The sequence below is a fragment of the Bombus flavifrons genome, chromosome 16 (genome assembly GCF_040668555.2).
Source record: "Bombus flavifrons isolate JBK064 chromosome 16, iyBomFlav1_principal, whole genome shotgun sequence".
NCBI lineage: Eukaryota > Metazoa > Arthropoda > Insecta > Hymenoptera > Apidae > Bombus > Bombus flavifrons.
Window position 1 is genome coordinate 2,623,431 of NC_138457.1, and position 13,918 is coordinate 2,637,348.

General features: G+C 42.7%; 1 protein-coding gene across 3 annotated transcripts in view; it reads right to left on the reverse strand.

Annotated features, from left to right (window-relative positions):
- LOC138188072 (uncharacterized) overlaps positions 1–13,918 on the reverse strand; it is a 167,777-nt gene that overhangs the window by 98,897 nt on the left and 54,962 nt on the right. For all 3 annotated transcript variants that reach the window (XM_069129500.1, XM_069129501.1, XM_069129502.1), the window contains exon 3: positions 7,960–8,007. In XM_069129500.1, the coding sequence (XP_068985601.1) occupies positions 7,960–8,007 (48 nt within the window). The remainder of the gene's footprint in view (positions 1–7,959; positions 8,008–13,918) is intronic.

A 13,918-nucleotide genomic window follows, 5' to 3' on the forward strand; every position in this document is an offset into this window, starting at 1 on the left:
GAAATTTTCGTTTCAATCGTGTTTCCGCTTCGATCGATAAAAAAGTTCGAGTGGAGAACGACTCGAAGTACGTAGGAAGTACGTTAAGATTCGTTCGGACGAAAGTTCAGCGAACTGACTGGTTGGCCACGACGCGCGTTAATTAACCGTAATTGTTCGAGGTTGTTACAGAACGGGACCGTTGGAAAGGCTTTCGAACGAAACCGCGTGCTTCGCCAACGTTTCAAAAGCCATTCGATCAAACACCATCGAATAATTCATTGTCTTAATCACAATCGACGATTAAAGCTTAACGATACGAAGCTTAACGAGAAGCAACGAGTCCATCGAGAAGCATTCAATTTTCGTTGTTAATAATTGCCATAATTTTTTAACGCAAACGAAAGAAATACATATAGCAGAAAGGTGAAAAAATATTTAGGAAAATGTTATTAACAATTGGTGTAAAAAGCAGTTGTTATATTTTCTCACTGTATATTCGTTTTGCACCAAATCGGAGAAAAGGACGAAAGCTTATCGTGTACGGTGACTGTACGTCGACAGATCGGGCAATGAAAAATCATCGATAATTAAACGGTGTTTTTTTCAGAGAGAAAGGAAAGTTATTGAAGTTGGGGACAGATGGACAGCGAGGGCCAAAGTGGAGAGGTTAAGAGGGCCGAAAAGGGGTCTGGGTTATAGGGCGCTACATTCAACGTTCTCTTAATTTCACCCTGTTTCGTAGGGAACGCGAGTAGAAAAGCAGCGTGCTGCTTGTACGCCTGCGTGTCTCGCGGAGCCGTGTGTATGTGTGTGTGCGCGCGTGTGTGGTTGGCTGTGAATCGAGCGCGTGCCGCGAGAAAAAAAAATCTATATCGCCTTTCAACGCCGAAGAATGTATTTCGGGGAGAGGAAACATTCGCGGCACGTGCACGTGCGTGCGCGATTACGTGCGTGAGTACGTGCGTTATTTAGCGGCGAGTCTGCAGCGTCACCGCCGTGTCCACGTGTCTTCGATTCTTTGTACGCGAAATCGACGGCTTTTCACGAAACGGAACCTCGTCTAACCCCAGTACATTCGAGATCATCGATCCGGTTGAACCGAGAATTCCAAACGCGTGATGGAAAAGAACGTCGAGACGGCTGCCTTATTTATCAGGATTTATCGCCATTTATCACAGTACAGGTTACTTACCACTCTCTTTCCCTCTGTTTTTCTCACTAAAAGTGTGTAAATCAAATGGATTAATTACAAGCTTAATAACGAGCTTAAGCACGTCCAGAAGCGAGAGCGGCGTAGTCCACTGAAATTCCCGCTTACTTACATGTCGACGTTGATCAGAGACACACGCGAGAGACGATAACGGTTCGATGAACTAGAGAGATTGAAAAGGGAAACAAAACTCGCGAAACACTTTACTAGATATCGTAACCGAGGTGCATGCACTAACGCTGGCTAGCGCCGGCAACCGGCTGCCAGAACGCCAGAAGGAAAACCGAGTCGAAAGGAAGCATCGCTAGAATCCTCGTTGCTGCCGCCACCTTCGCCGTTGCTGCCAGTGCCGCCGCCGCTTTTATAATCAATATTAGTTGACGGTGGATCCGCTGAGCGTCGCCGTTCGACGCTGAGAGAGACGGAAAACCGGCGATTTCTCGCATGCACACGTTGCCTCGCAATTAAAGCTCGCAAGATGCGCCAGATAAGCGACAAAGCAGCTTTCGTTGAGATATCGTTTTCATTTCCGCGTCACTTACTTCTTTTATCAGGAGTTTTCGCTAGGGGGATCAGACGCACCTCCAGAATTCGAGTCTCCTTCGATCTGCATCCCAACCTTGTCCTTGTCTCGCACTCACGACACCGTCAACTATCCGCCGAAATCGCGTGGTCGTTTCGAACGAGGATACTCGACGTCCAAGTGCATGGTCGCGCGAAAAAACGAATCAAGAGCGGAAGAGTAGCGTCCTCGGTCGAACGAAACGCTATTGGTTGCACGAGACACGCGATTTAGGGGATGTCGAGGTGGTTTGACTGGATTTGAAGAGAGGAGAGCAAGCAGAAAGATGGTGTCGCGTGTTTTTCGCGGAGAAACTGGCGGCAGGGTGTGGCGAGAGAACGTTTTAAAAGATTGGCACGCGATTCGCTTCGACCGGCGTCCACCGGCGGCGAGGGCGCACGAGACGACGCGACCGTCGCGACGCCGTCGACGCTCGCCTCGCGGCGCGATGCATCACGCCATCTCGTCGCTGGCGATCGCCGCGCCAAGCTGCCATGGTATCGTTGAGAACTGTTCGCTGCTTTGCCCTTATCACCGGCCGGACGAGGGATATGCAGTTTTATCAGCAGAGATTGTGCGAATCCACGGCGGCTCACGAACCACCGCTTCCAGATGTTTCTGAAATTTACAGCTGCAGGTGCAAATGTTTATAAAACTACAAACGATATTCGTTTGTCCACATTTGTCTACCCATCATTTCTTTTTCAAATTTCAAATTTTTTTTTTTTACAGCGAACAAACGAATACGGTTCATTTTTTATAGAAACTTGCACTTGTAGTTGTCGACCTCTACATAATAAAAAATTAAGAAACGCGAGTCAATTTAGGTTAGGTTGATCTTTTTCAGTCGTTGTAAATGCACAGAGACGATTGGAGATTCGCGAACAAAGAAATCACTATTTCCGACGGAAGGGAAATCCGAATGGCGCGTTGACTCGCTTTTTCCGATTAACAGGAAGTTGAAAGTGTCTTTTTTATATGGAAGAATCGATGGAAGCAGATTATTTGGCTATAATAGAAAGAGATCAGGATTTAGAAAACGTTGGAAAATAGCGAAAACTGAAATGGGTAAGCGATTTTGTCCGGTGAATGTAAGAACGAAGAAAGAGGCAGAAATCGGGAAAACATTGGATACGCCGTATAAATAGTTGCCGTACCGAGGCAGTTGCTAAAGGGATCGAACAAACGTATCGGTCAGCCAGGGCAATGCCGTGTCATGCTTTTATTAGACGCGAGAAGCGCGTAAATTTTTATTTCTAGAGTCGAATACCATCGGAGGAGTAAGCCAATACTAATCAAGCTTTATAAATGGGAAATATATCTTGAAGCATATGGAAATTTTCATTTTGTCCGAGAATATAATAACTGTAATATGCAAATTAATCGATACACCAATTAAGAAATAAATCATGACCGCTTGGAGAATCGGGGAATTAACTGTACTGTAAAATTGGTTTTTCCACCCATCCTCGGCTCCCATTTTCTCGCCATCTATAGAAACACGTTTGATTAAATTTTTTCCGATCAAATCTAAGAATCGTGTCATTGGTTTTTTTAAAAGTCCATTTTTATAAAAAGGCTTGTGCACTCAATTTATTTATTCGCCATTGGCAGAGTACTCGGGCAAAGTTTCGTTGAATTTGCTGGAGTGGTTTGAGAGAAAATGGGTCACGAAGTTGGCTAATGTTAGACGTGGATAGAATTCCGCTGTGAATTCCCTTAACGTTATACCGTTATGAATTATGAGTAATTATAACCATCTTTACGTAGAGAACAGAAGAATCGTTCGTCCGATTTGAAAGCAACGAAATTCGAATTCAGCACTTGAATATCGTATTTAGTTAGTAAAATCGTTAAAACCTTCGTAACGTGCAACGAACTTTTGTAAAAGTTGTTGGAACTTGGAACGAAGACGTGGAAAGATAAGCGTCAACGGAAATACCCGTTTTAATTCGTTTACCCGGTTGAAGCGACATCTCTGCGTAGCTAGTTATACCCGCTGCCTGTGGCTTTGCTGTGTTACTTCCGGTTGCACGCTCAAAGCTGGATGGTACGAAAGAAACAAAGTGAGAGGAACGGGGCTAAGTTCGATCACATCGAGCCTCGTTCTCATCGAAATCCGCTTTTCGGTGTTAAGGACGTCCGATTCGATTGCTAGTCGTGTTCCTCGAATTAAACACGCATCTGACGTATCGCGATGTCAATTTAAAACTCGCGCTATCGCGGATAGGTATATGGACATTTTAATCGATGTTTATTAACAACGTCCAATTATTTCTGAGAATCAGAGATCCAAAATAACCGTTATTTTAAGCATTTTTTTTACAAAGAATCCTTCAGTAAGAAATTTCTCAAAATACAAAACGATTAAACGATATGACTTTCAACTCTCCTAATTACGAATGACCATCATGAACGACTAACATTTTTTTTCGCCAACAATAAAATTCGGCTCGTCGATAATAGTTACCGGTAACGGAACAAAATTTCGATCATTTTACCAGCAACGAAAATTCAATTTCCGTCGTCGATAATGGTTATTCGTAAGCAAAACAAAATTCCGTCATCGATAATAATTACCAGTAATCAAAAAAGTTTGGATCATTTGTAATGGCTCTTCGCAATGAAAGTTTTTTTAATCAGAACAGTCAACTTCTTGCACGATGACTTTTTAAGTGACCATTATAACTGTTAACGAATGAGCAAATAGTTGATGTCTACTAAGAACATAGAATTAACGACAGGCTAATGATTAAAAACGATGCTTCGTATCATAGTCGGTTAAATTACAAGTATGACGTATTAACACGTTTACGCCGGCGTGCACCACCGGTGGCTCATGCTTGAGTTTCCTATCAGACGGCGTGCACCACCAGTGGCTCACGCTCGAGTTTCCCATCAGACAGCGTGCACCATCGGCGGTTCACGCTCGAGTTTCTCATCAGACAGCGTGCACCACCGGTGGCTCACGCTCGAGTGTGCCATCAGGCGGCGTACACCACCGGTGACTCACACTTGAATCTTCCATCAGACGGTGCGTACCATCAAAAATGTAGTTTAGCAACTAGAGAAAATTGCCATATAGTTGAAAATTTAAATAATAGCGAATAGAAAATTTCAAAAATAGAGAAACACAAACAGCAGCGCTGGTGTGTACGTGTCAAACAGTGAACAGGGTGATCGTTACTTACACACAGGAAAATACTCAAAATGTTCGAAACGGTAATTAAAATATAAGAAACGAAATGTCGTTATACAGGGTGGTTGGTAACTGGTGGTACAAGCGGAAAGGGGGTGATTCTACGCGAAAAAAGAAGTCGAAAATGTAGAATAAAAATTTTTCGTTTGAGGCTTTGTTTTCGAGAAAATCGACTTTGAATTTTCGCTCGGTACGCGTGCGGTACGTTATAACGGATCTCACTGTAGATCGTTGTCTCGATGGAAAAATTAAAAAAAAAATTTTTATTCTATATTTTCAACATTTTTTCGCGTAGGATCACCCCCTTTCCGCTTGTACCACCAGTTACCAACCTGTATAACCCTGTATAACCATAAAAAACCTTCCTTTGATTTCGTTCTACGAAACTCTGAAACAGTCAATCCCAATTCTTAAGGCTTTGGTTCACGGATTCGCTATATTTTGAACCAGACTACGTCTAATTCCAAATTCCGAGAAACTCGTCGAAACTGGGAGGCGCGCTTTGTACTAAAAACACTGCCACTAAATACGTCGAAAATCCGTTTAAAATCGCGTTTACGTTAACGCGGTGTTTGAGTGGTGCGAATTACGAGCACGCTTCGACGTCGAGACGTCGGATTGCAGCCTGAAAAAACGGTTGGAAAAGAGGCGGCGACGTTGCGCAGACAGAGCGGCAAAAGAAAGAAAAAGAGGAAAAAGGCAAAACGTGGCCCGGGGTGAAGTTAACGAGAAGGAAGGAAGGGCGGTCGACGTATCCCTTTCGCGCGCCAAAGAGCAGCCGGAAGGGAGAAGTGGCCGATGCCGTGGCCGGGGCTGAAATTCGAACCTGAGGAAACCCGACAAACGCCACGTCGATTCCAGGGGTTAAGTTAAGCTCCTAACGCCTACCTACTTAACCAGTTAACTGCGTTTGACGAGTATACACGTCAAACAAAAACTATATTTCGCTACGTTTGACGTATATACTCGTCGTCGCTTCTATTTATTTACGCACTCCATAACCTAACTCCATGAGAAATTTCTAAAAGTAAATTCCGCAGTTAATTGGTTAAACACCGGCCGGTAAAACTTGTGCGACGGATCTAAGTTTGCCCAGGACAAAATCATCGCTAATTTGTCAAGAAAACGGCACGATCTAGCCGATAAATAGGACCGCAAAAGTATTCGAACAGACTTCGCGCACTGGAAAATTGAGAATTTTCATACGTCGAACCAGTGACAAAGAATCAAATCATCGACGATAGGTGCAATATCCATACGATCGCCGATGTTCAAACGGACACGAGGCGAAAAACAATCATTTAGAAATTTCCTTCGATGCTTTCAAATCGATCGGTATAAAAAAATTCACGCGACGAAATTTTCTTCCACGAAAGATAAAAGTAAAGTACATATATCGCTGTGTGTACGGTGGTACGTAAAAATGACACTGCCGCTTTTATCATTTTGCCCGGGAAAATTAAAAAGAAATAAAAGGAAATTAAATCAAGGGGAAATTATTGACCGCTTCAACGCACGGGTGGAAGTTCTAAAAATGCACAAGAGTGTTATGTGTATCATCTTCTACGAAGGTGTGCTCGTAGCTACCACTGTACAAAAGATTTTATCTCACCAAGTATACAGTGTACAGTGTATATCTGTCGGTATTATGTAATGGTAAATAGAGTTGAACATAAAATTGATGATTTTTAGGAAATCGTATGGGAAATTTGCGTAAGTTTTCTCTACTACATAGTCGCATGCGTCGTTTAAAGAACACAGCGATTCTTCCATCGGTCGACCTACCAGGTTCTTCGATTAAAATACAGAGCGTAGCACCATCGAGAGTCGTTGAAGCCTCTTAACGAGAGAAAAGACCACTCGTGGATAGGGTGGCTCTCGAAGAACATTTTTTTCAATTACAAAAATTTTAACGCTGTTAAAAGCTATCGAATATTTAGGACGTAAATAAATTAGTTGATTTAAACAAACGGAGAGAAAATACTGCAGAGATATAAAGACAGAGCACGGGAGCGCGAGCTGAAGAAGCGACAGGAATAAAAAGGAATAAAATTGAAATGCTGCATAGAGATCTTTAACAATGCATGCACATTCGCACAGCAAATACGCGAGTGTAAGATCGATCAACGAGCAACGTCGGTGCGTATTCTTGATTAGACAAGAACAAAAAACGTCTCTGTGCAGCGTTCTCTTTCTGCTGCCATATCGCATCCACTTGTAGGGTAACATATGGCTCGTATTCTCTATCTTTATATCTCTGTGAAAAAGAACGAAGGATCTGCTTTTAGTAGCGCGCCATCTTATCATCGGAGGATTGAAATTTAAGCCACACGTTCACCACTCGTAAGTCTGCCATCTATCCATCGATATATCTATGTATGCGAAAAGACTAAGCAACATCTACAACGTTTCACGCAACGTTTTTTTGTAACGCATACAGTTGGGTTGTAAATGGTCACGGAATCGTCGTGTTTCTTAATTTCATTTCGTTTAGCCCTTCTCAAGTTTCGACAGCCTGCAGCTCGCACAAAGTTGGCCGTATAAAAAATCTGTCCAACACACGCAAATTGTTTCCAAGCAGATTTCTAGCCTGCTCGGCTATCGTATAATTTCGAAGTTCCATTCGAACCTGGTAATTACACAGGTCAAATTTCAAACAAATCTGCGTGTGTATAGTGACAGTGGAAAGCGTGTATCTTACACGTGTGTTGCATAAGTTGAAAGTTGTTTGAAAAGGTATGAAATACGTGGGAATATAAATCAATGAAAAACGTAATTAAATATATATACGAACCTCGTTCTTTACTCTCACTGTAGAAGCTATAAGAACGTTTAGCGCAACTGCGGGTATATTTCGCAGAGATAACAAAGGTAATTATGCGATCAGTTAATGACCCTACTTGACATGTTTTTCTCCACGACTTCGCTATACCATCGCTTCCTATACAAAAGAACGAGACGAGTGCTCGACCGAATTCTCGAAGACGAGGGAAAAGACTGACTCACCGATGTCGTTGGACTGTCGACCCTTGCCATCCGAATTCCACTCTTCCTCTGCAACAATAAAAGGAGATACGAGTCTATTAGCGTGGAAGCTACGAAACGAGGAGATCGTCGACGAACGCGCTAAAAAACGATACACAAAAGAACGGTTTCGAAAAGTTCGGTCTTGCGGCGTTTCGTTACCTTGCCGTGTACGATGCTAATTGGATTCGAATTTAATTGGCGAGCGCGCGACAAACTTCTCCTAATTGGTCCATGAATATACCTTCTTGCGAGAGCTTTGAAAACTTGCGAGATGCGATCGAGCTGTCGAGTTTCGAGCACCGAAAGGTAGCCTGCAATCTTGACTGATCAACGATATCTGGCAACCGAGAGTTCCGACGAAAGCTCCCTTAATCCCATCGCAGGATCAAACGATAATTCACCAGGGATAATAAGAAACTAAGGTTCACTGTTTCGCCAAGTTTCGCCATTATTCGCTAGTTGTACAAAAACGAAACTATAATTGTCCAACTTCAACTTGCTGGATAGTTTGTAAATGTTCGACGTTCTTGAAAGTGTGGGTCAGAATTGGCAAGGATTAACAGCTGGGCATGCTGGCAACTAAGTGATTGCGGATTTTGTTATTCGCGGGTAATGACAAAATCCGCAATCACTTAGTTGCCAACCCAATATATCATAATACACGTATATTAGGTACATCGTTGACAGTTTCACCCTATGCGCAGCACTAAAATACCACGTTACCTAAAAGTTTCATTATTATTCAGCCATTCTCATCGTCTATTAATTCATGTACACGTGGCAAGCTCTATTACATATATTAGTCAAGGAACCTTAATTTCTGATCATCCTACGTACGCTTCCTTCCAACTTGACTAGCTCGCTCGCGGGGATAATTGGAAGGCGAGTCGTTTGCCTGAAAATTATTCGGTGCTCGACGGCAACGGCTGCCAGCACAGCTGAAACCTCGCAGCTCGAGAAACAAGGAGAGGGGAGGAGAGCAGAGCGAGATAGAAATGGGGAGCGCGGCGCTTAGCTGCACCCATGAACGTAAGGGCGAGTACGTGTGCTGGTTGCACGAGCTAGGTACATATATGCATCCTGCATATTTCAGGAACAGAACACGCCGTTTCTGCAGAGGGACGACGGTCTATGCGTCGCGTAAATTTATAAGGATCCGGCGTTCTCGCTACTTCCGCATTCTTAGCCACGCGGGAGATATGAATTTAAATTTATCGACCCTGTCGACCCATTTTCCCAGAGTTGCAGGGTTAATCCGCGAAGCGGACCGCTTGTCCCCGTAGCCAGGACCTGCGCAAATTCTCAGAGTAGTAGCATAGCCAGTCAGGTTTAGGTCACGTTACGTAGCTCACTATTCGGCTGACTATCAAGTTAAGTTAGGGTAGAGGGCGCGTACAGCTGCTGGTCATTTCACTGCGGTGAGCAGTCCCGTTTGTTTTAATCGTTTTTATTCTCTCGGTCAGCTGAATAGTCAGCTACGTTTTCATCCTCGCCTGTTCCAAATATGATTAGGATTTATTTCGATTTTTCTCGGTATATTTGAAACGCTGGCATAGGAAAGGCACTTTTCACGACGCGGTCAAGACGCGAGACGCCGATACGATAGCCTTTTACAAGCATCTGGGATTTAATAAAATCGAGACAACGTTTTAATAAAAGCGCTCTGCCAGATAGCAAGATTTCCATGACAAACATCTCGCGCGAAAACGCCCTCCGATAAACTCTCTTTCCCTCTGAAAGTCCTGCAAAATCTAAAAGTCAAAAGGTCGCTGTATTTACGGAATGAAAGAGGGAATGGGACGAGAAGAGGGGAGGAAAAGGATGGCTCGAGGCTATGCTGCTCGCGTTAGCTTTTTCTCTGCTCTCCTCCTTTCAACCCTTTCCTCGTTTCGCGCTCCTCGTAACCTCGTTTACGATACGGACGCGTCGCCGTTTTCGTGTCGCCTAAGCGATCCTCTTTTCGTTCATACGCGACCGCCGGAAGAGAGTCTCGTTACCGTCAGTATCGTAACCTGTAGGAAAACAGGTACATTGATGCGTCAGAAAGCGCAATGTTTCTAAAGCCACCTACTTTATAGCATCAAAGTTGGTACGCGACGAGAAACATGAATGGTCGAATGAAATTTTCGCAATTTTTATTCTTAATCACCGTAACAAGTGGGCGATATTTCAAGGGCTGATTCATCATTTATGAACGATGAAAGAGCACATAAACGCGAGTTTACCGTTTGGAAGAAAATGTTTGCGTATTTTCAAAGTACGATAAATACGTATTTCTCGTAGGGAGAATACCAGTTTATATCGCAACCTTCCTCCATCGTTTTTGGATGGTGAATCAGTATTTGAATATTGTAGGATGTTCGACTCGTTTTAAAAAATCGATTCCCAATGGAATCGTGAGAACCGACTCTTTTAAAAGTCCCAGAAAATCGACATCAAAGAATTGATATAAACAGAAACAAAAGATAAGTGTTAGGTTTCGGTTGGGCGTTACTTTATCCAGCCGCCGTGAAGAGGCCGCTAGAAACGCGTACTGTGTCACGGATGTACGATTCTAGGCAGAATTAGTGGTATCGATAGTTCTTTGCAAATATCTCGATAACTAAGACGGTTAAACGTGTAGGAGAAAGTTGTTCAGTATCATGCCCTCAACAACGTATTAACGAATCATCGAAATCGAAGATGACCACAGCTTTCTAAATAAGTATCTTTTAACCTCTTAGGCACTACGCGCCACTATAGTGGCTCATTCTACTGACGGATACGCTCACCGTCTGAACTAAATGATCTTTTTCATTTGTCTTGCTTCACGCTCTTTTTGCCCTCGCAACGTTTTATAACAGTGTTAGCAATATACAGACAGAACATACAGGATGGTTGGTAACTGGTGGTAATTTATTTTTTAATTTTTTTTTTTTTAATTTTTCTATCGAGACAACGATCTACAGTGAGATCCGTTATAACGAGATGTGATAAAGTGCACGCGTACCGAGCGAAAATTCGAAGTCGATTTTCTCGAAAACAAAGCCTCAAATGAAAAATTTTTATTCTATATTTTCGACTTCTTTTTTCGCGTAGAATCACCCCCTTTCCGCTTGTACCACCAGTTACCAACCACCCTGTATAGTCTTTGTTTTTCGTTAATTTAAATATACCATTGTTAGATGCTGTTTTTAACATGCTGATCCGTATCCTTATAATTTTTTAGAATCTCCAATCTCAAAATGTCGCTTCAAAATAGAAAACGAAGAGCAATTTGAAAAACACTATCATGCTATGAGTATGAAAATTGTGACGTAGGCCTATGTGTCGTACCGTGCATTAAAATATATCACACACAATTGTATTCTTAATTATTAAAGTAAATTATTAAAGTTAAAGTCTATGTATAATATCTTTAAGAAAAATGATAATTTAGTTATCAAAATCTTCATTGCAATGTGCTTGCGTAGAGAAGAGAATTATCCGTCGCACATTGCAGTGCTGTATCTCTTACGCGTAATTCCGCCGTACCTAAGAGGTTAATCTCTGGAAATGTTAAACTGTAAATAAGCGTAAATCGCGTTCTTACATGTAGATTCAATCGTATAATTAGAAAAGCAAAAAGATATTCGTGTATCTTTCGGGCAAATGTACGTAAGCATGAAATACCATGACTGTACACACTTGAATCACGATAAAGTTATCAAGCTAAATTACTGCACGCGTCCGTGCCAGCCTTTAGTCGAGTAGTTGCGCCGAGGAACCTACCTTAGTAACGCTAAAAATATTCAATTCTCAATTTTTAAAACAAAGAATCGGTTCGGGTGGAAACTGCAGAGATTTGATTATCTGGAGAATCGGAATCGAACATCCCTAATCTGAAATACTGCCCACGTGTTAGGAGACACCCTGTATGTACATTGCATAGATTCCAACAACAAGAGATTAAAAGTTTGACTGAGATCCTAGAGAAAGTCCCTAGATACGTAGTGTTCTCTTCGCAGGAAATATCCGCGTCCGTGTTTCTACCGATCAGACCCCCGCAAGGGAACGAGAAGACTCGAGCGGAGATTAGGCGGATGCGCGAGAAATTCTAGCGTTTCGTGAAACGTCTCGCCGAACGCTTTTTTTTCATTCTCCGTCAGATAAAGCTAGCGGAAGAAACAAACGAGTCGTTTTCTTTCGTATCGGTCGTCTGTAATCCCATAACGCGCGCAATTTTCAAATACGTCCGACTTTTTGAGAAGAGAAAAACCGAACCGATAACTGCAGATTTCGCGTAAATTATTATTCATCGTCGCCAGCGTTAAGGTAGAAAATCTAAACAATTTTTTACCGTCACGAATGTTTTCTTTTTATCTGCTTGTGACGACGAAGAATAATATAATGTCAGTCATCCTGGATTACATGCCAAAAGCTACTACGAAATCGGAGAACTGATTCGACGAATATATCTCACAGACAATCAAGGACAACGTTCGTAATATTAAGAAATTGTTTGACGTTAGCTTTAACCATTCACAATGCTTCCTGTTATATTTCTTTTTTCGTGTATCTTAAGAAGTATCGTAAAAGCATTTACACGAAAGCTGCGTTAAGAATTTGGTTACACCTCTTGTTGTAAAAGTAGGGGAAAATAAATAGATTTGAGGTTAACCGCGAAATTCTTAGGAAGCGCCACTATGGTTACCTGAAGATTCGGAATCTGATCCTGGCGTGGGGCTAGCATCCACGCTGTGCCTAGATCCCTGGCAACATTCGCTGCACTTGCTGCACATTCTGTCTTGCGACTCGACACTCGAACGAGCGGTATATCCCGGACAAGGATCCTGTTCACTTTTTCGCACTAGATGCACCCACGCGGCGGCGTATCGAGACGATCGGTTATCGATAGGCGGATGGTCTCATCGTTCCGTGAAAGACAACCTGTCCGAACAGCAGCCGGGAATTCCGACGATCGATCGACACCGCCGTAACCACTCGATTTTCTCGACCACTACCACCACCACCATCACCACCACAAACACTAACGCGGCCCTTGAAACCCGGTCAATCTGATGGAAAACGGTTTTTTACTCCCGGCATTGGTTCGCCTTCGCGGTCCTGCCCTCTATCGGCCGCTCGACCAACTACAATTGAGAATCGCGATTTTGCGCGGCATTCCGAACGTCAGATGCCAATGACGATGGGACGACGAACAAATTTATTAAGCGATGTTCATTCTCGCGTTCATTTCTCCGTACATATTATTTCAAATTCTATCAAATAACGAATCATAGAAGAATAGTAACGAAAATAGAAAAATCTCCTAACCTCTGATTAATATTTAATAACTAAACGGTCAATCGATATTTCTTTATCAGCAATCTGTGTCCAGTTTATGGATGAATAGTGTGTCGTTTACTGTCGATAATCGAGAGCTACCTAACGAAGTTTTTAATATGTAGGAAAAAAGATTTTTCAATATTTCGTCGTTTCTCAGATTTATCGATTTAAGTCTAATCGTAAGAAAGGAGGAGTTTATTTCAAACGTCCGAACTGAGTAGGTGTCCAAAAACACATAAAGTAAGGTATCCTGCACCGTGCGATACAATCTTATATCTCGAGCGAGAACTTCGGCAGTTTCAAAGGGAGAAAGTTTCTCAGTCGAAGATCCGCTCGAAGCGAAGCGATCGAACCGTAAAGAAACATACGTCGTTCGTAATTACGATCAAGTACCTCTCAAATCCAGTGACGCGTAAAATTAATTGTCTCTACATCGCAAGTTTAAGCCCACGTCGCTCTATAGTCGTGTTCTCGAGGCAACCTCGTGAACCAAAGAGATACGACTGAACGTATCTGTGATCCGTGCGCTGGTGAATTTGTACCGCGGAATCTATCGTACACGTACAGGTAGTAAAGGACTAAAGGCAAAGTGGCTGCAGAGATTAGTTTCGGTATGGAGAAACGCGGCGTC